The 21,826-nt window shown below is 57.3% G+C and overlaps 10 protein-coding genes across 10 annotated transcripts in view; 4 read left to right on the forward strand and 6 right to left on the reverse strand.

Annotated features, from left to right (window-relative positions):
- Window positions 1–167, reverse strand: part of GMORB2_2928 (3-hydroxybutyryl-CoA dehydrogenase) — a gene marked incomplete at both ends in the record, with an annotated part of 1,401 nt that extends 1,234 nt beyond the window's left edge. Inside the window, one exon of the mRNA XM_035464904.1 lies at window positions 42–167. Within this exon, the coding sequence (XP_035319142.1) occupies window positions 42–167 (126 nt within the window). The remainder of the gene's footprint in view (window positions 1–41) is intronic.
- A 442-nt stretch (window positions 168–609) lies between these two features.
- Window positions 610–4,253, forward strand: GMORB2_2929 (replication fork protection complex subunit Tof1/Swi1; the record flags this gene model as incomplete). Its single annotated transcript, XM_035464905.1, has 2 exons — window positions 610–684; window positions 801–4,253. The coding sequence occupies 2 exons, from the start codon at window positions 610–612 to the stop codon at window positions 4,251–4,253; spliced, it is 3,528 nt and encodes a 1,175-aa protein (XP_035319143.1).
- A 301-nt stretch (window positions 4,254–4,554) lies between these two features.
- On the reverse strand, window positions 4,555–6,695 carry GMORB2_2930 (anion exchange family protein; the record flags this gene model as incomplete). Its single annotated transcript, XM_035464906.1, has 5 exons — window positions 4,555–5,321; window positions 5,437–5,927; window positions 6,020–6,085; window positions 6,191–6,361; window positions 6,541–6,695. The coding sequence occupies 5 exons, from the start codon at window positions 6,693–6,695 to the stop codon at window positions 4,555–4,557; spliced, it is 1,650 nt and encodes a 549-aa protein (XP_035319144.1).
- Window positions 6,696–8,496: 1,801 nt separating this feature from the next.
- Window positions 8,497–11,507, reverse strand: GMORB2_2931 (AFG3 family protein; the record flags this gene model as incomplete). The annotated part of the gene is made up of 2 exons (XM_035464907.1): window positions 8,497–9,314; window positions 9,551–11,507. The coding sequence occupies 2 exons, from the start codon at window positions 11,505–11,507 to the stop codon at window positions 8,497–8,499; spliced, it is 2,775 nt and encodes a 924-aa protein (XP_035319145.1).
- A 657-nt stretch (window positions 11,508–12,164) lies between these two features.
- Window positions 12,165–13,283, reverse strand: GMORB2_2932 (Type I restriction-modification system, DNA methylase subunit; the record flags this gene model as incomplete). The annotated part of the gene is made up of 1 exon (XM_035464908.1): window positions 12,165–13,283. The coding sequence occupies one exon, from the start codon at window positions 13,281–13,283 to the stop codon at window positions 12,165–12,167; it is 1,119 nt and encodes a 372-aa protein (XP_035319146.1).
- A 1,356-nt stretch (window positions 13,284–14,639) lies between these two features.
- GMORB2_2933 (uncharacterized protein) lies at window positions 14,640–14,864 on the forward strand (the record flags this gene model as incomplete). The annotated part of the gene is made up of 1 exon (XM_035464909.1): window positions 14,640–14,864. One exon carries the CDS (start codon window positions 14,640–14,642, stop codon window positions 14,862–14,864), a length of 225 nt encoding a protein of 74 aa, XP_035319147.1.
- Window positions 14,865–14,866: 2 nt separating this feature from the next.
- GMORB2_2934 (DNA-directed RNA polymerase II subunit RPB11) lies at window positions 14,867–15,246 on the forward strand (the record flags this gene model as incomplete). Its single annotated transcript, XM_035464910.1, has 2 exons — window positions 14,867–14,975; window positions 15,002–15,246. 2 exons carry the CDS (start codon window positions 14,867–14,869, stop codon window positions 15,244–15,246), a joined length of 354 nt encoding a protein of 117 aa, XP_035319148.1.
- Window positions 15,247–15,637: 391 nt separating this feature from the next.
- Window positions 15,638–16,243, reverse strand: GMORB2_2935 (U6 snRNA-associated Sm-like protein LSm5; the record flags this gene model as incomplete). The annotated part of the gene is made up of 5 exons (XM_035464911.1): window positions 15,638–15,673; window positions 15,744–15,807; window positions 15,874–15,901; window positions 15,981–16,053; window positions 16,175–16,243. 5 exons carry the CDS (start codon window positions 16,241–16,243, stop codon window positions 15,638–15,640), a joined length of 270 nt encoding a protein of 89 aa, XP_035319149.1.
- Window positions 16,244–16,819: 576 nt separating this feature from the next.
- Window positions 16,820–18,352, forward strand: GMORB2_2936 (Ribonuclease D; the record flags this gene model as incomplete). Its single annotated transcript, XM_035464912.1, has 2 exons — window positions 16,820–17,672; window positions 17,790–18,352. 2 exons carry the CDS (start codon window positions 16,820–16,822, stop codon window positions 18,350–18,352), a joined length of 1,416 nt encoding a protein of 471 aa, XP_035319150.1.
- Window positions 18,353–18,622: 270 nt separating this feature from the next.
- On the reverse strand, window positions 18,623–20,077 carry GMORB2_2937 (ribosome biogenesis protein; the record flags this gene model as incomplete). The annotated part of the gene is made up of 1 exon (XM_035464913.1): window positions 18,623–20,077. One exon carries the CDS (start codon window positions 20,075–20,077, stop codon window positions 18,623–18,625), a length of 1,455 nt encoding a protein of 484 aa, XP_035319151.1.
- Between the last annotated feature and the right edge of the window lie 1,749 nt (window positions 20,078–21,826).

The raw sequence follows: 21,826 nt of genomic DNA on the forward strand, positions 1-21,826 counted from the left end.
GGGGACGGATTGTGAACGGAAAGGAAGCTCTGGCACCTTACCATCTGACCGGCTCCAATGACACCCAAACTCTTGACCTCGGCGGCGTACTGTCGAGGGGACGAGCTAAAGGCACGGGATTGTCGTGCGGCGCCTAGCGTGCGCATTCGAAGAATTGATCTCACCATTATACGACTTTTTCTCGTCCGCTGGCGTACCTTGTAGTAGAGAATAGACGGACAGCAAAGACGTGAGACGTTGTCGTAGCAGCATAAGAAGAAGAAGGAGGAGGAGGAGCAGTAGATGGCCAGATCGGAGACAATGAGATCACAGGCTACGACCGGCTGACCTCGGCTTTCTGTGGGACGTGGGAGGGGGACGACCGAGATAAGCAATCGATAAGAAAGCGAGCCTGTCGTTATCGGTCGCGCCCATTAACACGTCTCTGAACCTCTATAGACGCGTCTTGACGCGTCACCCTCCCACTACGACATTTCGGTCCCCACGCAGACGTAGGCACCTTGACTTTCGCTTGCTGGCCTTCCCAAGCATGTGAACGGATCAAAGGCCAGTCCCCACCACACAGGAGCAACCATCGACACAGCTGCAGAGCACGCTGGGCCCGTCGGGATGGAAGTGTCAGGACCCTCCGTGGACATTGTCCATCCTGAAGTTCGCGCTTACATCAACAGTCTCGTCTCAGCGGTGAGTAGCAGCAGCCAAAGGCAGCAGAGAGAAGCCGCGTTGGAAAGAAGAAGGCGAGAGGGGGGGAGGGGAAGAGAAGTCATGGCTGACCTGATATCTTTTTTTCTTCTAACTAGCTGGGTGGTGTGAGTGCCGACGACGATGGCCGATACCAACTGGGAGACGACGCACTCGAGGTGCTCCGCGACATCAAGCGATGGATCCGCTTCTACGACGAAAAGACGAACCGGATGGACGTAGCCCGATGCATCTACGAGGCCAACCTCATCGGGGGAGACCTGCTGCCCATCCTGGCGACGTGGCCGGAGAACGACATGGACAGCAAGTTCAAGTCCCGCCTCGCCCTGGCCTGCTACGAAGTCATGGTGCCCCTGACGTGGCCTATGGAGAGGGACAGGGAGCGCATGACGGTCAACCACCACCGCCACATGCCCGTGCTGGAGCTGGCTCAGGTGGCCTACAAGCAGGCCATCATCAACTACGACAGCGCGCGCGTGCTGCACACGGCCGTGCGCGTCGCCCTCCCTTCCATGGCCCTGCCCATCGGCGACCGCACCCAGCGCGACCAGGGCGTCATCAAGCTGGTGCTCTTCTTCCTGCGCAACGTCGCCTCCATCTCGCCCCCTCCCGGCGTCAAGTACGACGGTGACGAGACCCAGGTCTCCCGGTCCGCCACCATCGACGCCTTCTCCTACCAGGACATATTCCACCTGCTCCTCACCCTGGCCTCCAACATGGGCGACGAGTTCCGCAACGAGGATGCCACCGTCATGGAGATCATCTACCACCTCGTCAAGCGCGTCGACATTGAACAGATGTTCATGGACGAGCAGCAGCTGCACAGGGCCAAGGCCGACGAGCTGTCCACCCTCATGAAGAAGGAGGAGGCCATGCTCAAGTCGCACAGCCGACCCTCGCGCCATAACCGCTTCGGCACCATGATCTGGATGAAGCGAGAAGACGGACGGATGACCACCCTGACCGGCCAGGACGCCATCTCCGACTCGGCAACCAGGCAGCGCAAGATGGACAGCACAAAGACCTTCAAGCCCCCTCGCCGCGGCAAGAAGGAGGACAAGCTGGATCGCGAGATGGGCCCCGCCCCCAAGCTCGACTCGAGGGCCAACCAGCAGCTCCGCTCCTTTGTCGAGGACCTCCTCGACGCCGGCTTCAACCCGCTCTTCTCCCACGTGCGCAAGTCGATTGACCGCGAGGCATCCTACCTGATGCAGTACCACCGTCGCCAGTTCTTCTACCTGGTGGCCTGGTTCCTCGAGGCGGAGCGCATGAGGCGCAAGTCCAAGAAGGAATCGAGACCGGCCGGCGGCGCCGAGGGGAGCGAGGAGGTGACGAGCTTCAACCTCGTAGCCGGCGTGCTGAACCAGGAAATGTTCATCACGCTCAACAAGGCCATGCACGAGTCGTACGAGTACAAGGACTGGCACGAGCTCGCGGCCGTCATGCGTTGCTTCACGCAGATCCTCCTGACGGTCCAGGAGATGATGCAGTGCGGCAACGAGGACGACGAGGAGATTGCCGAGAACACCCTCAGCCGCCTGTTCTACGAGGAGACGACGCACGACATGCTCGCCAACATCATCAGGACCTACAAGGACCAAGGCTTCGACTACCTCGACGCCGCCACCGAGCTGCTGCACCACTTCCTGCGCATCCTGGAGGCGTACTCGAAGCAGAATGTCGACATGCAGGTGCGGTCGCGCAAACGGACGCGCAGAAAGAAGAAGGCAGCCGGCAAGAAGAAGGCTGACGGGGAGGCAGGTGACGGCGACGACGACGGCGGCGCCGAGGAGGACGACGACGACGGCTCGGGGGAAGACGATACAGCAGCAGCCGAGAAGGCGTCCAAGGAACGCAAGTTCGACTTCCACCGCTTCTCGATGCGCTTCACCTCGCAGGGCGTGGTGGACACATTCGTCACCTACGCAAAGTACTACCGCGACCTGAGCGAGCCGCAGCTCAAGCGGGCGCACCGCTTCTTCTACCGCCTCGCCTTCAAGCAGGACATGAGCGTCATGCTGTTCCGCGTCGACATCATCCACCTGCTACACAAGATGATCAAGGGACCCGAACCCCTGGACAGATCGGCCATGGGGAGCAGCGCCTTTCGCGAGTGGGAGGAGCTGGTCAAGCAGATCCTGCGCAAGTGCACGCGCAAGATTGAGGAGAGGCCCGAGCTCCTCGTCGAGATGCTCTTCAGCAAGCTCCAGAGCACGGCCTACTTCCTCGAGTACGGCTACGAGAAGCAGACGGTGTCGGGCGGGAAAGCGCAGGCCAGACCGGCGGTCGAGCTCGAGTTCAAGCACACCGAGGAGCGGGACAGGCAGGTGGCCATCGTCGTCGGTGCCCTGCTCGACAAGAGGCAGGCCGACGAGATCCAGTGGGTCAAGAAAGTGCTGAGCGATGCGGAGGTGGAGCGGAGGTCCTGGGAGGATGCCGAGCGGGCTCGTCAACTAGAGGAGGCTGCGTTCGACGACGAAGACGACGCAGCCAAGGAGCCAGAGATGCCCCCGGCCATCACCGTCCGCGGTGAAGACGACGCCAGACAGACGGCCGTGTTCAGGAACCCCCACCTCCGCCTCCTCATGACCCTGTCGGGCATGCGACGCCAGGGCCACGCGTCCGAAGAGACACGGGAGACGCCCTGGACCATCCCCGGCGACATATCAGCCGACCACTTGAAGGATACGCAGCACTTCATCAGCCAGGCAGAATTCAACCCGCCGTCCTTCGACGACGGCAAAGCCGCAGACAGCCAGCTCCGTCGGAAGACGGCACCTCGCCCGCCGCGCAAGAAGGCGGCCTTTGACGACGACGGCGACGACGGTGACAGCGCCCACGGCATCGACCTAGACGACTTCCTAGACGACGGAGCCCTCTTCCCCGCCGGCGGACCGACAGCACGCAGAGCCATCGATGCGCCCGCCAAGAAGAAGACGGCGGCCAGGAGGCGGCGCAAGCGCGACGACGACGGTGACGAAGGCGAGACCGAAGCCGCAGCGGAGGAGAGACGTCGCAAGAGGCTGGAGCGCGAGCGCGAAAAGGCCCGCAAGGTCAAGTCGGCGCTGTACGTCAGGGAGGGAGACGACGACTTCGACTCGGACGAGGACGAGGCCTTCTTCGCCAGGGAGAGGGAGATCGCCAGCCGCGCCGAGATGGCTGCTAAGTCGGCCACCGGTACCACCGTCACTCCTGTCCTTCCCTCGTCGTCCAAGACCAAGGTCAATAAGATTGTCGATAGCGACGACGACGACGACGACGACGACGACGACGATGGTGATGATGATGATCTGGTCCTTGCAAACCAGGCTGTTCTGAGTAGCGCGGATACCGACGACGACGACGACGGTGGTGTTCGAAAGAGGAGACGTGTCAGTGTTGAGGAAGAGGAGGAGGAGGAGGAGGAACAATCTGATGTGGATATGACGGTGCCTGCAGAGAAAGACAGGGCTGAAGAAGGGGACGATGATGATGGGGAGGACGAGGGGCCTGTTTTGGCGAGACGACCTAGGGTCAGGGGTGGGTTTGTGATGGATAGCGATGATGAATGATGAGTTTGGTGTTTATATGTTTATAATGGTACTTTCATTTATTTATCTATTGATATGTGTGTTGGTATAATAACGAGAGCATCATGGATCATGTGTAGTTTAGACATTATGGTGAGGGACAATGGCAAGAAGAAGATGATGATGAAGGAGAAGGTGTGATGGATAGATGTGGAATTCCGATAGAATAAAGGTGAAGATGCGATGAAGTGAAATGCAATGAAGAAGAAGAAGTAATAAAAAAATAAAAATAAAAAGATGTGGAATGTAGACGGGAATGGGATTCGACGGGATAATGATGTCGCTACTGCGTATGCTGCTTATCCTGGCGCGACGCAGGATCGGGGGGTTCGGTACTGCGATGCTCGGGACCGGCCCCCCAGACACCACCTATACCGTCCATGGTGAAGGGCGAGGCGGTAGGGCCGTCCAGGATGGCGAGCTCGTCCTGACGGAGGAATCGCGGCAGGACGACGGCGCGGATAGGTATGAGGGCGATGATGAAGACGGGGAAGCCGACGGCGGCGATGGTCTGGGTGATGGCGAATGTGGCGGCGATGCCGAACAGCTGGATGGCGACGAAGAGCCAGACGGCGGACCTGCGGCGCACGGCGCGGAGGGGCTCGGAGTCGGGGGTGAGGTGGGCGTCCCGGACGAGGAAGGCGACCTTTGCGGTCACGCCGTTGCCCTCGAGGGCCTGGATGCCCATGACGAAGAAGAGGCCGGCCAGGACGGCGTGGGGGATGAGGTGCAGGACCGAGAGGAGGGGGCCGGTCATGGTGCCGAGGGTGAGGAGGCCCTGGGCCAGGTTGGACAGTCGCTGCTCGACGACGTGGGTCGTCTCGGAGCGGTAGGCGCCGGTCTCGCGACCGTTGCCGTCGACGACCTTGACCGGACGGGTCACGCAGAGGCTGGAGGTGTGGAAGGGAGCCTGGGGGATCAGACCGTTGGGGAAGGGGAGGCCCAGTATCCCCGCCACGAAGGTGGTCGTGCCGAGGAGGAATAGGTCCCAGTGGAATCCGGCGGGTTTGCGGAGTGGGAATTCGCTGCCCTGGGCGATGAGGGACGAGACTGCTCTCTCGTGTCAGAGGAAAGGAGAGTCATGGAGAAAGAGAGAGAAGGAGGGGGAGGAGGGGTTAAGTGTAACAAAGGGGGGTAAGAGAAGAAGAAGAAGAAGAAGACACACCATTGTGATCAAACCAAAAGAGTATAGTCAAGAGTATAGCAAAGGGCAGAGCCATGAAGACGTCACGGACGGGCAGATTCCAGAAGTCGACTAGCCAGGAGCGATCAGGGCTGGTGGGCATGAAGGCGACGCTGGTTGGCAGGGCGTCGACGTCGACGTCGGCCATGCGTCCGATGTGGACGAATCCGGTGAAGAAGACGATGGTGAGCGGGGTGCCGTAATCCTTGACGAAGACGCGGATCCAGTGGCGGAAGAGGGAGCTGACGCCGACGACGCCGGCGACGTAGCCGAAGATGAGGACGAGCAGGCTCACCATGGTGGACAGGTAGAAGGACTCGCCGTCACCCAGGCGGGCGAGCACCTGGACGCCCTTCTGCAGGTAGATCAGGGCGACGTAGCAGCCAAAGATGTCGCACGGGAAGCGGGTCACCCAGCGGAGCCAGTTGCACGAGTTGGTCACGGCCAGGATCCAGTGGAGGACGAGGGACCATCTATCATCGTCATTATCAGAGTGTTGGGGGAGGAGACGTCAGGGAGAGGGAGAGGGAGAGGGGTAGAGTTGCTGTGCACGTCCCCGACTTACATCCCTATCCAAGCCATGAAGCGGATATAATCGATCCCAGCGGGAGCTATGATGTCGTATACGGTACTGCAGGAGGGGGAGAGGACGGCGTGTCAGAGATGAGAGATCAAGCACAGAAAGAAGGGGACGGTGGGGGGGCGGAGGGTGAGGAGGGGGAGGGGAGAGGCAGACTAGTTAAAGACCGTGATGGGACCCGTGACGCCGACGATGACGAGAGGCTGGGCGGCGAGAAGGGAGAAGACGACGGAGCCGAGGACGGATGCGAGCAGGACCTCGTTGACGCCGTATTGATTCTCGATCCGGGAGAACATGTCTAGGGAGAAGGCGAGAGCAGGTAGGATGCTATCGGATCATGTCAGGACGGGGCCGAGTTCAGGAGAGCATGTATAGATGATGATGATGGGTGGTGAGAAGAAGGAGAAGAGGGAGGGAGAAAGGGAGAGAGAGAGAGAGAGAGAGAGAGATCATGGGCGAGGATGCATATATATATGTGCAAGAGAAATATGAAAAGAAAGACTTACTTGGCAAAATACATGTATATCGTGGCCGGGATGACTCGGTAATCCCAAGCATCACGCCAATCGCTGATATAAAACGGTGCTCTCCTCCTAATATCGTTGACCATACCACGAAAGGGATGAATCACCCACCATTTCTCTTTTCCCCGTGATCCCATCCTCTCCTCTGCAGAGCTCTGACGTTCCGGGTCTCGTGATCTGGGGTTCTCCTCTACGACCGTCATCTTGTTCTTTTTTTTTTCTCTTCTCCTTCTTTTCTCTTTTCTTCTTCTGTTTCTTCTCCCTCTCTAATCTTCTTTCCTTCCCTCTCTCTCTCTCTCTCTAGCTCTCTCTCTCTGGCTCTCTCTCTCTCTCTCTTTCTCTCTTTATATTTTCTTCTTATCAACTCTTCTATCCTGTCTCTCGACGGATGAGTGATGTGACAGGTGGAAGAAGATGGAAGATGGAAAGAAAAGAAATAAGAAAGAAGGGAAAAAAAAAGAGCAGAAGTATAGGTTAAGTCGGTATGATTTGGTGAAAAAGGCGTAGAGAGGATGGGTGAACATGAAGGAGCAGCTGGTTAATTAGGAGATATATAGATAGATATATATGTATATATGTATATATATATATATAAAGAGAGAAAGAGAAAGAAGAAGAAAGAGAGAGAGAGAGAGAGAGGGTAATGGATGGGTTGAGTAGAGAGTAATGGGGTTATCGACACATCCACAATGGGATTAGCGTCATGTGGGGAATCTTTCCAGACAATTTTTTTTTTTTCAAAAATATATTCCATATTTTACATTTTGCTCATTTATTATATATATTGTATTTACTATGACTATCAGATACAAGCATACATATCAGATACAAGCATATATATATATATATATCAAATACTAGCATATATGACCATCATGTATGATAGTACACGAGTATAATGTTCCTCTTACCTGTACAGATTAGGGTAATCTACATCATCATCATCATCTCTCTCTCTCTCTCTCTCTCTCTCTCTCTCTCTCTCTCTCTCTCTCTCAGTCTCACACATTCATCCTTATTTCTCCATCACCTCTTTCCTTCTCTCTGCCACGAGCACATATGCAGCACCCTTCTACGACGCAAAGAACAATATACACACCCGTCAAGCCCATTCTTCATCCAACTATCCTCGCCATGACGTGACGGTCTAATCCGTACTCCATAGATGAATATGCACATACATGTACCTTCTTGGCGAGGAACTTTTACAACCAATCACTCTTCACCGCCGACCACCGACAATTCTACCCCCAGCCAGCAGCAAACCGTTCCCTCACCTCATCAAGGGCCACCATCCATCGATGATTCCTACTCTGTACACCTTGACATGATAAAAGACCACTTTTTTTTTAATATTTTTTAATATTTTTTTTTTTGAAATGGCATTCATTCAACAACTGATATACTATTCTATCATGGCCGTCTACAGCTCAGTATATATATATATATATATATATATACACACGTCAGAAAAAGAGTACAGATAAACTATGGTACAAAAACAATACAGTACATACATCCCTTTCCTTTCCATCTCAACCCATTTTCCTCTTTTTTCTTCTTCCTCTTCTTCTCCTTCCTCCTCTTCTTCTCCTTCCTCCTCCTCTTCTCCTTCTCTACCCTTTCTCCCTCGTATATATTTTCCCATCTCTTTCCCATCATCATCTGGTTTTTTTTCTGTTCCCCCTTTTTTTTTGTCTAACATCCTGTGTTTATATGATTAATCCTTTTTTTTTTGATTTGGTTTTTTTTTTGTTGAAAATGAGTAGAGATTTTTTTCTTTCCTTTGTGAGCCGAGGGAAGAGAAAAAGTAAAAGGTAGTAATATGTGTAGCAGGAACGAGGAGAAGAGGAAGAAGAGAGAGCAATATATATATATATACATATATATACATATACATATACATATATATGTATATATGGACAGAAGAAGGAGACATCACCTCTTCTCCATCTCCTTGAAAGCTGGAGAAGGTGTAGGCTCATCCGTAGAGGTCGTACCCTCGACCGGAGGAGGGGGAGGAGGAGGCGGTGTCGAACCCGACGAGCCCTCGGCCTGATCCTTGCCGCCGGAAAAGTACTTTTCAAACTCGGCGTTGTTATCCTCGAATGGCCTCTTGCCTAGGATGCGCACCATGTCGTCCCGCACGAGCACCTCCTTGCGCAGGAGCTCCTCGGCTATGAGCCCGACCTGCTCCCGCTTGGCCACGAGCAGGTCCTTGCAGCGCTGGTAGGCCTCCTCGACGATGCGCTGCACCTCCTGGTCGATCTGCTGCGCCGTCGACTCGGCGAACGGCTTGACCATGCGGTTCGGGTCGTTCTCGTAGTGAACCGGCCCCACCTTCTGCGACATGCCCCACTCCGTCACCATGTTGCGCGCCATCGCCGACACCTTGCGGAAGTCGTCGCTCGCCCCCGTCGTCACCGTCGGGAAGTGGAGCTCCTCCGACACCCGCCCGCCCATCGTCATGGCCATCCGGTCCATCAGCTGGTTCGTGTTCATCAGGTACGCGTCCTGGGGGAGGTACTGGGCGTACCCCAGAGCGCCCTGCCCGCGCGGGATGATGGACACCTTGAGCAGCGGGTCCGCGTGCTCCAGGAACCACCCGCAGATGGCGTGCCCGGCCTCGTGGTACGCCACCGTCTTCTTCTCCTCCGGCTTGAGCACCAGCGACTTGCGCTCCAGTCCGCCAATCACCCGCTCGATGGCCTGCTCAAAGTGTATCATCTTCACGTCATCCGCATTGGCACGAGCCGCTGTTCAACCTGATGTTAGCATGCATCATCCGAGATCCAAGCACCTCCAGCCTTGTCTTCTTCCCTTCTTCCCTCTCTCTCCCTGCCGCAGTCCAGGGATGATGATAAGAAGAAGAAGAAGAAGAGAAAAAAGGGGGGGGGGGGGGGGGGGGGGGGAGGGGTGACATATCAAGGGGGGGGGTGGGGGGGGGAAAGGAAGAAAAAACCCCCCAGAAGAGGAAAGGGGGGACACTCACCAGTAAGAGCTGCTTCGTTGACCACGTTCGAGATGTCGGCACCCGAGAAGCCGGGCGTGAGCGTGGCCAGACGACCGATCAGGTGCTCCTGGTCCTCGTTGGTGACAATCTTCTTGAGGTAGACCGAGAAGATCTCCTTGCGGCCCTTCATGGTGGGGCGGTCGATGTAGATGTGCCGGTCGAACCGGCCGGGCCGCATGAGGGCCTTGTCGAGCACGTCCGCGCGGTTGGTGCCGGCCAGGACGACGACCTGCTCGCGCGTGTTGAAGCCGTCCATCTCGGTCAGGATCTGGTTCAGCGTGGCCTCGCGCTCGTCGTTGCCGCCGAAGCCCTTGCCGCTCTCCTGGCGTGCCCGCCCGATGGCGTCGATCTCGTCGATGAAGATGATGCACGGCGCGTTCTTGCGGCCCTCGGCGAAGAGGTCACGCACGCGCGACGGCCCCACGCCGACGAACATCTCGACGAACTCGGACCCGCTGACGCTGAAGAAGGGCACGCCCGACTCGCCCGCCGTGGCCTTGGCCAGCAGCGTCTTCCCCGTCCCCGGCGGCCCGGCCAGGATGGCGCCCCGCGGGATCTTGGCCCCCAGCTTCTCAAACTTCTGAGGGTGCTTGAGGAAGCTGACAAACTCCATAATCTCCACCTTGGCCTCCTCCAGGCCGGCCACGTCCGAGAACTTGACCTTGACCGCGCTCTCGGCGTTGAACTTCTTGGCCTTGCTCTTGCCAAAGTTGAAGACGCCGCCGCCCCCGCCCGCGCGCCCGCCGCCCATCGACCGCTGCGTCCACAGGATCAGTCCGATGAACAGGATCGTCGGCCCGAACGCCAGGAACAGGCTGCCCAGCGTCGTGCCGCCCGAGTCGTACCGCACCGGGATCCGCTGGTCCGGCGGGATGCCGAGCTCGGCCTGCGCCTGCTCCAGGTTCTTGGCAAACAGCTCCACGGAGCCGATGGTGAAGACGTACTGCGTGCCCGGCGGCGCGCCGTTGAGGGGCTGCGCGTCGGGGTGCAGCATCACGCGCACGAGGGGGCCCTGGACCGAGAACTCCTGCACGAGCCCCTTGTCCAGCAGCTTGGTCCGCACCTCCTCCCACGTCACCTCCTTCTGGTTCGAACCGCCCATGAACGTCTCCCACATCCAGAGCACGAAGAGGATCACGATGACGGACTGGAGCGCCTCCGTCCAGCCGCCGCTGGGTGGCTGAGGGTTCTGCTGCTGCTTCTGGCGGTCGGCCTCGGATCTGCCCTCCTGCTGCGACGACGACCTGCCCTCCTGCTGCTGCCGCTGCCGCTCCTCGGCGCTGCGGCGCTCGCCGGTCTCCCTGGACTGGTCGGGCATGTGGTCTTCGGGCGTGTCGTTCTTCTGGAAGCCGTTGAAGGGCTTGCCGCCTAGCTCGTCCCTCTTGATCTGGTACTCGGCCACGCGAGAGGCCGTGTGGACGACGGAGCGCAGCAGCCGGCCCTTGTCCATGATGGACAGGCGGCCAGAACCCTCGCGCATCTTCTGCAGCATGTCCCGCGTGTCCATCGGCACGCCGGTGAACTCGATGTCCTTCAGGACGTTGCGCATGCTCTCCTGCTGGGCGGGCGGGAGCACCTCGGTAAAGCGCGCGAGCTGCTCCAGCTCCGACTTGGAAAGGTATACCCAGTTCTCGGGAAGGGGCATGTAGAAGTCGTTCTTCCTCTTCTCTCCCTCCTCCCCTTCCGACTTCTTCACATCCTTCTCGGAAGCCTCGTTCTTGTTGTCGTCGGGGTCGGGCCGGTGATTCGTCGAGTACGGCCGCCACGATGTGCTGCTCCGGATCGGGGACGTGGACGACAGCTTAGCCGAGCGGGAGACGGTGGCGATCGTGGACCGCGGCAGCGTCGATGGCTGCAGGATCCTCTGCAGCCTGTGCGGCTGCGAGGTCCGCACCAGCCGCGCGAGCTGGCTCGACTGCCTGAGATACCTTGACATGATGGGGGTGGGCAGGGCGAGCTGTTCGCGAGACCGTAGTGTGGACTCTCGCCCGGTTGTGGCTGGGGGAAAGGTGTAGTTTCGTGTGAGGAGTCGTCGAGAGGTCCCTCCTCAAACCATGTGCGTGTTCAGGCAAGAAAGAAACGTCCCAGTCATCTGGCTGGAAATGATTCGTCCTGGAAAGAGGCTCGCGAAAGTGGCCTCTTGGTGGGTGGGATATAGAGACACAACACTGCTGATGTGACACGCTGCAATAGAGCAAAAGCTGGTGGTTGGTCATCGTCGACGAGCTGCGGCAAGGCGCCACCTACCGGGAAAATCGGATCCCTGCGATCACGTGTCTCACTACTTGGGTCAAGCCGGGACTCTGGTACTCGGACTTTTGGCGTGGTTTAACGCCGGAAACCCAACAACAATTGGGGAGGAAGAAGAAGAAGAGGTTCACCTATATTCACCGTTCTTTTACGCTGTGGCATGTGTTGTCTATTACTGTATGATATTTCTCTCGACTCTGGTGTGATGCATTCCGGTATCGAGGTATAATGATATCAAATTGATTTGCCTTGCAATTCGGTAACATGCCATCCACCCCCCCCCCCCCCCCCCCCCCCCCCCCCCCCCCCCCCCCCCCCCCCCCCCCGGCTCCAAGGGTCATCATCAGACTTCTCTTCGGATCAGGACGGAACGAACGTTCCCGCTTCCTTTCACCGGAACGACCCGCTCTCCGTGTCTTGCAGTCCGGATATTCCAGTAAACCTGCTCGTCCTCGGAGGGCGTCAAGTCTGGACCGTCGCGCCACAGCTCAACGGTCGCGTCTGCGCAGAAGGCGTGCTCGAGACAATGTCCAGCGACTCGACGCGCCTGATCCTGATCCCCAACTTCCAGCAGGATGACCTCGGGTTTCAAGATGGATGCTACATCGAGGAGCCTCGAGTAGAAGATATCCTCGGGACGCAGACCTGGCGGCGGAAGAGGCAGCTGCTGACCTGGGACCAGAGCCAGCAGTGGCTCAAACTTGCGGACAGAGGGCCCCAGCTGGCCACGACCGTGATTCCACACGTCCCTGGACACGTAGGGGGGGTTTGAGATCATGACGTCCCAGCGTTCCCTGGCGAGGGCACGTATGTCGGCATCGGAAAACACATCGGTCCTGGAGAACCGCAGCAGCTGCTTCTCAGCTCGGGGGTGTCGGGAGGACGCGTACGTGGCATTGGCATCGGCAAGGTCGAGCGCGATGGGGGAGATGTCGACGCCACGGACATTGAGTGACTCGACCTCCGACTTCAGAGACTCAAATGCCAGGAGCGGTATGCATCCCGTGCCGGTGCAGAAGTCGATGATGCCTAGACTGCTCGGCCTCTCAGCGGGAGGCCGGCTCAGCAACTCGCCGGATCTGAGCAGATCTATGAGATGGCAGGTGTACGCCTCCGTCTCTGGCCGTGGGATGAGGACGCCGGGCCTGCACCTGATGTCCAGATGGCCGAATGGCTGGGTCCCAAGTATGTACTGGAGGGGAACGCCGCGTCCACGTTGATGGCAGAGCCGCGCCAGCAGATTTCGGCGACGACCCTCGACGACTGCTGCTGCTGCCGCTGCTGCTGCCGCCGTGGTGGCGGTGGTGGCGGTGGTGGTGATGGTGGTTGCTTCAACGTGCTCGCGGAGCCATCGCAGCTCATTCCGAGCTGACAGGAGGGTCCTGCATGCTGGTAGAAGGGTGGCTAGCTCGGGCGCAACGTGCCTCGCACGACGGACTAGTGAAGGAGGGAGTCGTGGCATCGACGCATGTTTAGAGACGAGCAGCAGCAAGTAGGATCAAGTTGAGATGGCATGTGCGTAGTATACAAGTAGTATTACTACCGTCGGGTGGTGATGATCAATGCCTGCCTGGCAGAGCAGAGTTACATTATTTATTGTAGATGAGGTTATAGTGGCTGCGGCCCCTGAGCTCCACCCACCCTAGTGATCTACGCCACTGAAAGCGTGCAGTGTGCTGTCGGGCTCTTGAGGGAAATGCGCATTACAGCAATGGCGAGGATGGAAAATAGCTAGAAGCAATCAACATCAATTCTATAAGACAGCAGAAGGAGAGTTATATCCATACTTTCGAGAGGTCACATCTAGGTACGCAAGTGTGGAATCTATACCTGGAAGAAAAATAGCAAAGCATCCCCGTGTCTCGCCACTCTTGACCTTTCCATTCTACATGTCAACGGGGGTATCGTAGGTATCTATCTACTGGTAAAGGTGCAACCCCGTACCAGTGAGTTTTTCCGGGCCTTAGCCTCGCTCTCGACGCCATCTGAAAGAATTGCCCCACCGCCGTGACAGGCGGGACGCTGTGATGTGTACAGCACTCTCCCTCCCATCGTCGATATCAACCACCAGTGGCTCCTTCATCAACCTCTCGGATACCCGCATCGCTAGCATCGTCTTCATCCGTTCCCTTGCCTTCTCCATTCTTGGGTACTTCGAGGCTTAATACGACTGCAGAAATCTCCCGACAGACCCCGCTCTCTCTCACCCTCTCTCTCTCTCTCTCTCTCTCTCTCGGGTCTGATCTTTTTTTTTTTTTGTCTTCCTCACAACTACTCCTTGTCCGCTCTTTGCCATTGCTTCATCACCACTACTTTCAATATGAACGCGCCCGATCGGTAAGATGATCTCTTTAAAAACTCCCAGTCTCGAATTCCTCGCGCTTCTCAGTCATACTCTACTACGGCATGTCTCCTGCTTCGTAGCAGATGCTGTTACAATGCGCAGAGATCTGGCACCGTCCCACCCTGACCAGGGCGCCAGCAAGAGCCGAGAATGTGCAGCACGAGAAAGAGAGGAAGAAAGAGAGGTCACTGCTTCATGGGGTCACGGCGAACATGAGGGTCCTCGCTGTCACCGGAAACACCCATAGTCATCCAGCAGGAGGCCTTCTGCTTTCTTTTGCGGCTGCGGCCATGGTGATGATTTACTGCCACCTGCCAGGCAATCGTCAGCTACATGGCCGCCGTGGAATTCCGTCTCACGTTCTTCGTCTTGCACATCTCGATAATCTCTGCGGCGACTCTTTCTTCATCTCACATTCTATTCCCACGACACATTCACTCCTGAGACCCTGCAGTATTTGCATTGGTTATCAACATGGCGTGTGGCAACTCAGAGCACGAGAACCATGCCGAGACGGTGCACTCTCGTTGGCGGCATGCCCTACCATCATTCGCTGACCTGATGAGTAGGTTCGAGCTATTCCTCCTCGGAGAAGGCGAGAAGAAGATTGAAGAGAAGGTATACTCTGGTAGGATCCACCCCCAGACGGTTGCAATCTTTTGCCCTGCGCTGGCGTGCCCAGAAGCTGACAATCCGTAGGCATGTCCAACACTTCAGACTTCATCCTGAAGAAAGAGGATCACACTCTGGGAAACCTGCTCTCCGACTACATCAAGGCCCACCCCAACGTCTGGATGGCGGGTTACAAAAGTATGTTCCACACTCGTCCTGCTCAGGATGGACAATGGGCAGTCCCGCTTCACGTGCTAAATCTTGGATAGTTGCTCACCCCAACGTACCCGAGATGTTCATCCGCGTTCAGACCGACGGCACCATCTCGCCGCGGGACGTATTCATGTCCGTGTGCGAGAAGCTCATCAACCAGCTAGAAATGCTACACCAGGAATTCACACGAGAATGGGAGCTGCGGCGCATCACCAACACGGGAGAGCAGGGAAATATGCCGAGCAATGGAGCTTAAGACAAGATACACACCACACCCCACACACCACACACCACACACCACACACCGTACCGCATACACCGTACACCATTCGTTTTACTCGGGTCATCGGGCGTTTAAAAGGCCTGCAAATATTGATGGGAGTTTCATCGTGAGAGAGAAAACAAGAATGAATTTGGGCCTAAAGAGGTATCGGCGTGATTTGTCCCGTGTTCTCGTCACAATGCCCGACAGCACGGCCACTGTCCCCCCTCATGGCTCAGCGCTCTGTCGGCCAGACATGAAGGTTCAGCCCGCATGGAGGAGAGCCACGTCTGTGGATATTGAATTAGACCGAGGGAATCCGTGGTGGCTCGGGCCTTCCATCTGTTGTTAGCCATGGCAGATCTTACCGCCTTCAACCTGATGTTCATGCGCCTTCCGGGCCCTCGCCTCCCGGAATCAACTGTAGAGAGGAATCAGTACATTGATCAGAGTGCCGCGGAGAGTACGAAAGACGAAGGAGAAAAGTTTACCATGCAGATGTTGTTTCCGTTGAGGAGAATCTTGGGCAGCTTGGTGTGGTTTCCTGAGTAGTCGCTATTCTTGTGTCAGTGGCGAGCGGTAAGATAAGAGGGGAGGGGGGAAACAAGGGTCTCTTCGTACAATTCCGTCACGTCTTCCAATACCATGTCTGAGATTTTATGTCAGCAAGATCATACGAAAAAGAAGAAAGAAAAAAAAGGCATCAGGATGAATGAGGTCAAACATACTGACGTAGTCATCGAATCCCAAGAGGGTTCCGCTGAACTCTTGAGGGGGGGGAAAAGAAGAAAAGTCAGTATCCTGTTCGGCAGAGGTCCACAATATTGTCTGGGTGATGCCAACCTTTTTCTCCCTTCATGATAACCCATATCCTCGAACCGACACACTTGTCGATGAGCTCTAGTATGCGAAGTCAGCACACATGAAAGGACTGGGATGCGGCGGGGATGGGGAGGAATTGCTCACCGAGGGGCAGCAGCTGAGAAGCCATGATGACGGCGGTGTCGGTTGGATTTCAGACCGTGTCCCGAGAACAGGGGAATGATTAAGAAGAGAAGGGAACAGATTCCCTGTCGATGAGAGCAGCAAGTCGGATGTATGCAGGTGTCGAAAGGACGTATGCCACCATCACCAACCCACAAACTGCACGACCCCACGTGAGTTTGTGGGAAGATGACTAAGGCTCAGGCTCCTCTACTTCAGGTTGTCTATGTACCTGAGACAGGCGCGTGTAGTGCTACTGGTAGTGCGTTGATACTACATATATTATCGCTATCAGATCACGATTCTTCCTTGCCGACGACGACAACAACGGCAACAACAAGCTGGGCCATGTGAGCTTGACCATAATGGATGGTCAGTCAGGGCAGCATCTCATATTGCAAGGACGAGTCTGATGACGGCAACAAGACTGACCCGCGGCCAACGGTTATCTGCGCTGCTATCCTCGCGTCTAGTGTAAATTCCCCCTTCCTCCACGCTTTCACTCTCTCCCTGTCTTCATCTGTTCAGCGTCAGTACTAAGGCTTCCCGGTTATGCCTGCGCAGTCCCCGGTATAGTCGAGCCATGGCTTTCAACGACGCGCAGCTATGGTCACGTAGCATGGGGATACGGTTCGCCCCGTCATTGCCACCTGGACCACCTACCAAGCCGCCACTCTACCCTCCTCCTCATCCTGTCTCCGACGCAGCGTCACAGAATGGCGCCACTCCTCTGCAGCCCGGAGCCGGAAGACAGCAGAAGCAGCAGCAGCAGCAGCCGACGCCTCCGCCGACATCCCTTCCCTACAAGATATCGCCCGAGAGCTTCGCCCGAGCGCGCGCCAGCCCCCGCGGTACACCCGGCTCATACTGGTCGCACACCATGTACCGCGGCGGCGACGCGGTGGACGGGAGCGTGCGCAGCGTGACGGTGCACTACTGCAAGAGCAGGCAGAGCATGGAGACGGTGTGTGAAAAGTACTTTGCCGGGGAGCCCATCCTGGGCTTCGACCTGGAGTGGAGTCCCCGGGCCACCAAGGCCATGGGGCCACGGCAGAACGTGTCGCTCATCCAGCTGGCCAGCGCAGGCCGCATCGGCCTGTTCCACTGCGCCGTCTTCGTCGGCGAGGGGGACTTCGTCGGCCCGACCTTCAGGAAGATCATGGGAGACCCCGCGGTGACGAAGGTTGGCGTCGCCATAAAGGCCGACTGCACCAGGATGAATAACTATCTCGGCGTCGAGTCCAGGGGCATCATGGAGCTCAGCCACATGTACAAGATGGTCAAGTATCAGCGCCAGAGACGCCCGGACCTTATCAACAAGTCGCTCGTCACGCTGGCCACGCAGGTAGAGGAGTGCCTGGGTCTGCCGCTGTACAAGGGCGACTCGGTGCGGTCGAGCGATTGGACGCGGTACCTCAATGCGCGTCAGATATCATGTATGTCCTACCTTCTCTAGAGGCGTCAATATGTTTGAGGGACGAAGAATAAGATGTGCAAGAAAAGAGAGAGAGAGAGAAGGAAAAAAGAAAAGAAAAACTGATCAGTCTGTGCAGATTCTGCTGCCGACGCTTACGCTGGTATCCAGCTCTATCACGCTCTGGATGAGCAACGACGAAGCCTCGACCCGTGTCCTCCCCTACCATTCTACGCCGAACTCAACCTCCCGCTTCCGGTCCCAGACCTAGGCATCACGAATATCCCTGCAGATGAAACCTCTGCCTCTTCTTCTCCTTCTCAGAAAACACGGCCAGCACGGTCACCAGCTGCGCCTATTGACGGTATCAAGTTCCGTGACGACCGGGCCACGGCAGCCCACCATCGGATGCAGCAATACCGCTCCTCGAAGCGAGGTCCCGTGTCGACGGGCCCGTCCGCTCTGAGGGCGTACTACATGTGGCATGACAACGCGGAGCTGGACCCGCAGGCGATTGCCAGGATCCTGCGCGATCCGCCCCTCCAGACTCACACGGTCGTGTCGTACATACTCAGCGCCGTCATCGACGAGGGCCTGTCCTATGACAAGGACAGGGTCAAACGGGAACTATTGTCTACGCTCAAGCCCGACGTGTTCAAGGTTAGCAGGTACCAGGCTCTCAAAGAGTCGTGCGAATCATGATGAGGTGCATATACGTAGCGAGCATCTCTCCTTGTCCCCCGCTGGCATATTCCATCCCCTTTTGTTATATATAGATATACCACATATATATACCTGATGACACGTGATGAACTGCATGGGCAAATATCCTCGAATGTTTTTCTCCCCCCCCCCCCCCCCTTTTCCTCTTTGGATATAAAGAAAAATAAAATAAAAAGCAAAAAGTCTATTTTCTGATTGAAACATGAATAAATCGAATTCTTTTCTTCTTCTTCTTCTACTGTTCTCCTCTCACGAGCTTAGTAGATTCCTCCCTCTGTTGATCTGGACCTTCTTGTCCTCCCCTGCACTCACGATACCCCAGGACTTATCCCACACGACGCTGAAGACCTTGGCGCCATCACCGGCGGGGGGCAGCTTGGCGCCCTTGTACCACTCCCTGCCGATGGTGTAGACGGGGCCGCTGACGCGTGCGGCGGTGCCGGGCTCGTCCTCGCGCACGCCGGCGGGGCGGACGCTGCGCAGGTCCCAGACGCGGCAGGTGGAGTCGTGGGATCCGGAGACGAGGGAGTAGTCGTTGTCCGGGGAGGCGGATAACGACGAGACCATGTTGACGTGGCCGCGGAGGGTCATGGCGGCGGTGACGGTGGCGGACTCCCTGGGGTCGAGGAGGGTGATGTGCCGGGCGGAGGAGCCGGCGGCGACGAGCCCGTTGGGCAGGGCGGCGGCGCACATGATGGGATGGAGGGTGACGAGGCGCGAGACCTCGCGCTGGGTGGTCAGGTCGACGGTCTTGACCGACTTGTCCTTGGAGGCCGTGTAGGCGACGGTGGGGTCGGAGGGGTGGAAGACGGCGGCGGTGACGGGCTCGTCGTGCAGGCTCATGATGGCCAGGGGCCCCCTCTGGGCGGCCGTGGCGGACGACGACGACGACGACATTCCGGACAGCCTGGCCTTCTTGGCGGTCACGGCCGAGGGGAGGGAGTCCGGGTCCGGCTGAGGGGCGGTGCGCTTGGACGAGGACCAGAGGCCGACGCGGCCGTCGGACGAGGCGGACAGGACGCGGCCGGTGGACCCGTTGACGGCGAGGCTGTTGACGGCCTTGCCGTGGCCCCACAGCTCCATGGTGGGCTTGAGGGTCCCCCTGAAGCCGGTCTCGTCCTCGGCGTAGTCCCAGACGACGATCTTGCGGTCCAGGCCGGCCGAGACGAGCTGCCGGGGCGACAGCCAGCGGACGGCGTCGAGCCTCTGCGTGTGGCCCCCGGCCCTGGCGGTGGGGGAGACGGCCACGGTCTCGCCCGAGGCGTTCCAGACCCTGACCAGCCCGTCGTACGACGCGCTGGCGATCCTCTCGGGGACGGCGGCAGCATGGCCGGGCAGCAGCCCCGCCGGCGACGACCCGGACAGGACGTCCACGCCGCCCACCCAGTCATCGTGCTCGAAGCTGGCCTCGTAGACCGGGGGGATCAGGCTGCGCACGTAGCGCAGCGCCAGGGTCGTCTCGGACGACAGTCCCTCGGACGAGAGGTACTCCTGGATGCTGGTGCGCAGGAACGTCCCGTTGGGCACGAGGAAGTCGAGCGGCACCGGGGAGCTCGTCTCCAGCATCGACTCGGAGTTGAGGATGCGCGAGAGTCCATAGCGCTTGATGTCCGAAGGTACGAGGAGCTGCTGCTTCGACTCGGGGAGCTCCAGGTCGGGCTCGTCGGTCGTGAAGATGACCTTTACCTGGGATGGAGCGTCCATCTTCGGCGCCGTGTATGTGTGCGTGAGAGAGAGAGGAGAGAGAGAGAGAGAGTACCACCTCTTTTCCCCCCTGTCTGTTGAGAGAGAGGTCGAGGTCGTGGTCGAGGTCGAGTTCGTAAAAGGTATCTTAGGGAGGGGGGAGATAATCGGATCTCGTATAGTCGAAGCCTGGTCTGTTTCCTGGTCAATGGCGGATATTTGAAGTTGTAGTGGGCGGCTGGCTCATTGACCAATTTTTTAATTTTTTTTTTCGTAGAGGAAAGAAAAAAAAGAAAAGTTATCAGCCTTGCGTGTGGCGGACCCACCGCGGGGTGTTGGGGGATGGCCAATAGGAGTTTGGCATGGAGACGAGGCTGATAATGTGATGGCCACTTCTACGCAGGTCTCTTGCCGATAGCACATGATCGAATCGGCAATGTATCGTACACGATAGTACCTCGGCTATCTATATTCTGGGAGGGAGGCATGGAAAGGAAAAGAAGGGGTGAGGGGGAAAACACGGGTCCTTTTTGGTTGGATCGAGAGTCATCACGGTTCCATCGATTTTGAGCCATCTCGTTACCGATTGCGAGAAGTATGATATTATGTAGCTGGCAAATTGAGACTGGGTCAAACATCAGTGCTACCAGTACTACATCTACTAGGCAACGGTGCGTACACGTTGCGTATGCTGCGTATGTGTGCTGAGGATGCACGGCTCAGAGGGCTCAGAGCCCGGTCATTCCACTGCAGATAAGAGTTGGTCGATGAGTGGCTAAATGAATGGCTTGAGAAGGAGGAGAGAGAGAGAGGAGAGAGAAAGAAGAGAGAAGAAAAGACAATGTACATGCCTTAGCATGATGGCGTATGTGTAGCATGACCGTATCAACCCTACCGGTACGCTGCAGATGACAGGCACCATGACGGAGGAGGCTGGCCAAGTTGTCTCTGGTCCCCCCCCCCCCCGCATCATGGCGTCAGGTCAGGTGCATTCGGTAGGATAGCTGTCCTTTGGCTGCATCTCCGTAGATGGAAATGAGTCCCAGTCCCACCTCGAACGGCTGTGCTCGTAACGCTGTTCTGTCTGTTCTGCCTCCTCTTCCCCAGACCCTCTCTAGCAGCTCGATGGCAGATATCATGTATATAACACTACAATCTGTACAGATCAGACTGCTCCGTCGTCACTCAGTAATCCGTGATCTGTACAGCTCCCTGCGATACGACTCCTCTGCACCCCAGCACCATTACTACTGCTACTGCTACTGCTACGGCTACTGCTACTGCTACAAGACAGATAATATACGATTGGCGGGTACAGCATTACCGTACGGGAAGATACATGTTTCTGGTGAATTCGATGTATGGGCAACAAGTGCAGCCCCCCACGAAGCCGCAACAGGCACAGAGCACAGGCCCTGCCTACTCCCTCCCGTACATCCCAGCTATAAGACGACTGCCTACTTGCTGGCTCCGTCCCCCCGCCACCACCAGCCCCAACCCCAACCCACGGATCGGGAGGGACAGAGAGATGCTCACAGGTCGGTCATGTGTCGTGTCATTGTGGCAAAGTCCGGTCGCCTCTTTGCCCCCTCGGCCCCGCGAGCCCTTCGGCCTGTTGGCCACTGCCACTACCCATCACCACAATGCTGCATACATAGTCATACAGGTCATACAGTGATATTACGTGCACTTGCCTCCTGCTGGGTGTAACCCTGCCGGATAGGTGGAACTGAACTGGTAGGGAAGGGAAGGGGGGGGGGGGGGGGGGGG

The sequence above is a fragment of the Geosmithia morbida genome, assembly GCF_012550715.1.
Source record: "Geosmithia morbida isolate 1262 chromosome Unknown scaffold_15, whole genome shotgun sequence".
Taxonomy (NCBI): domain Eukaryota; kingdom Fungi; phylum Ascomycota; class Sordariomycetes; order Hypocreales; family Bionectriaceae; genus Geosmithia; species Geosmithia morbida.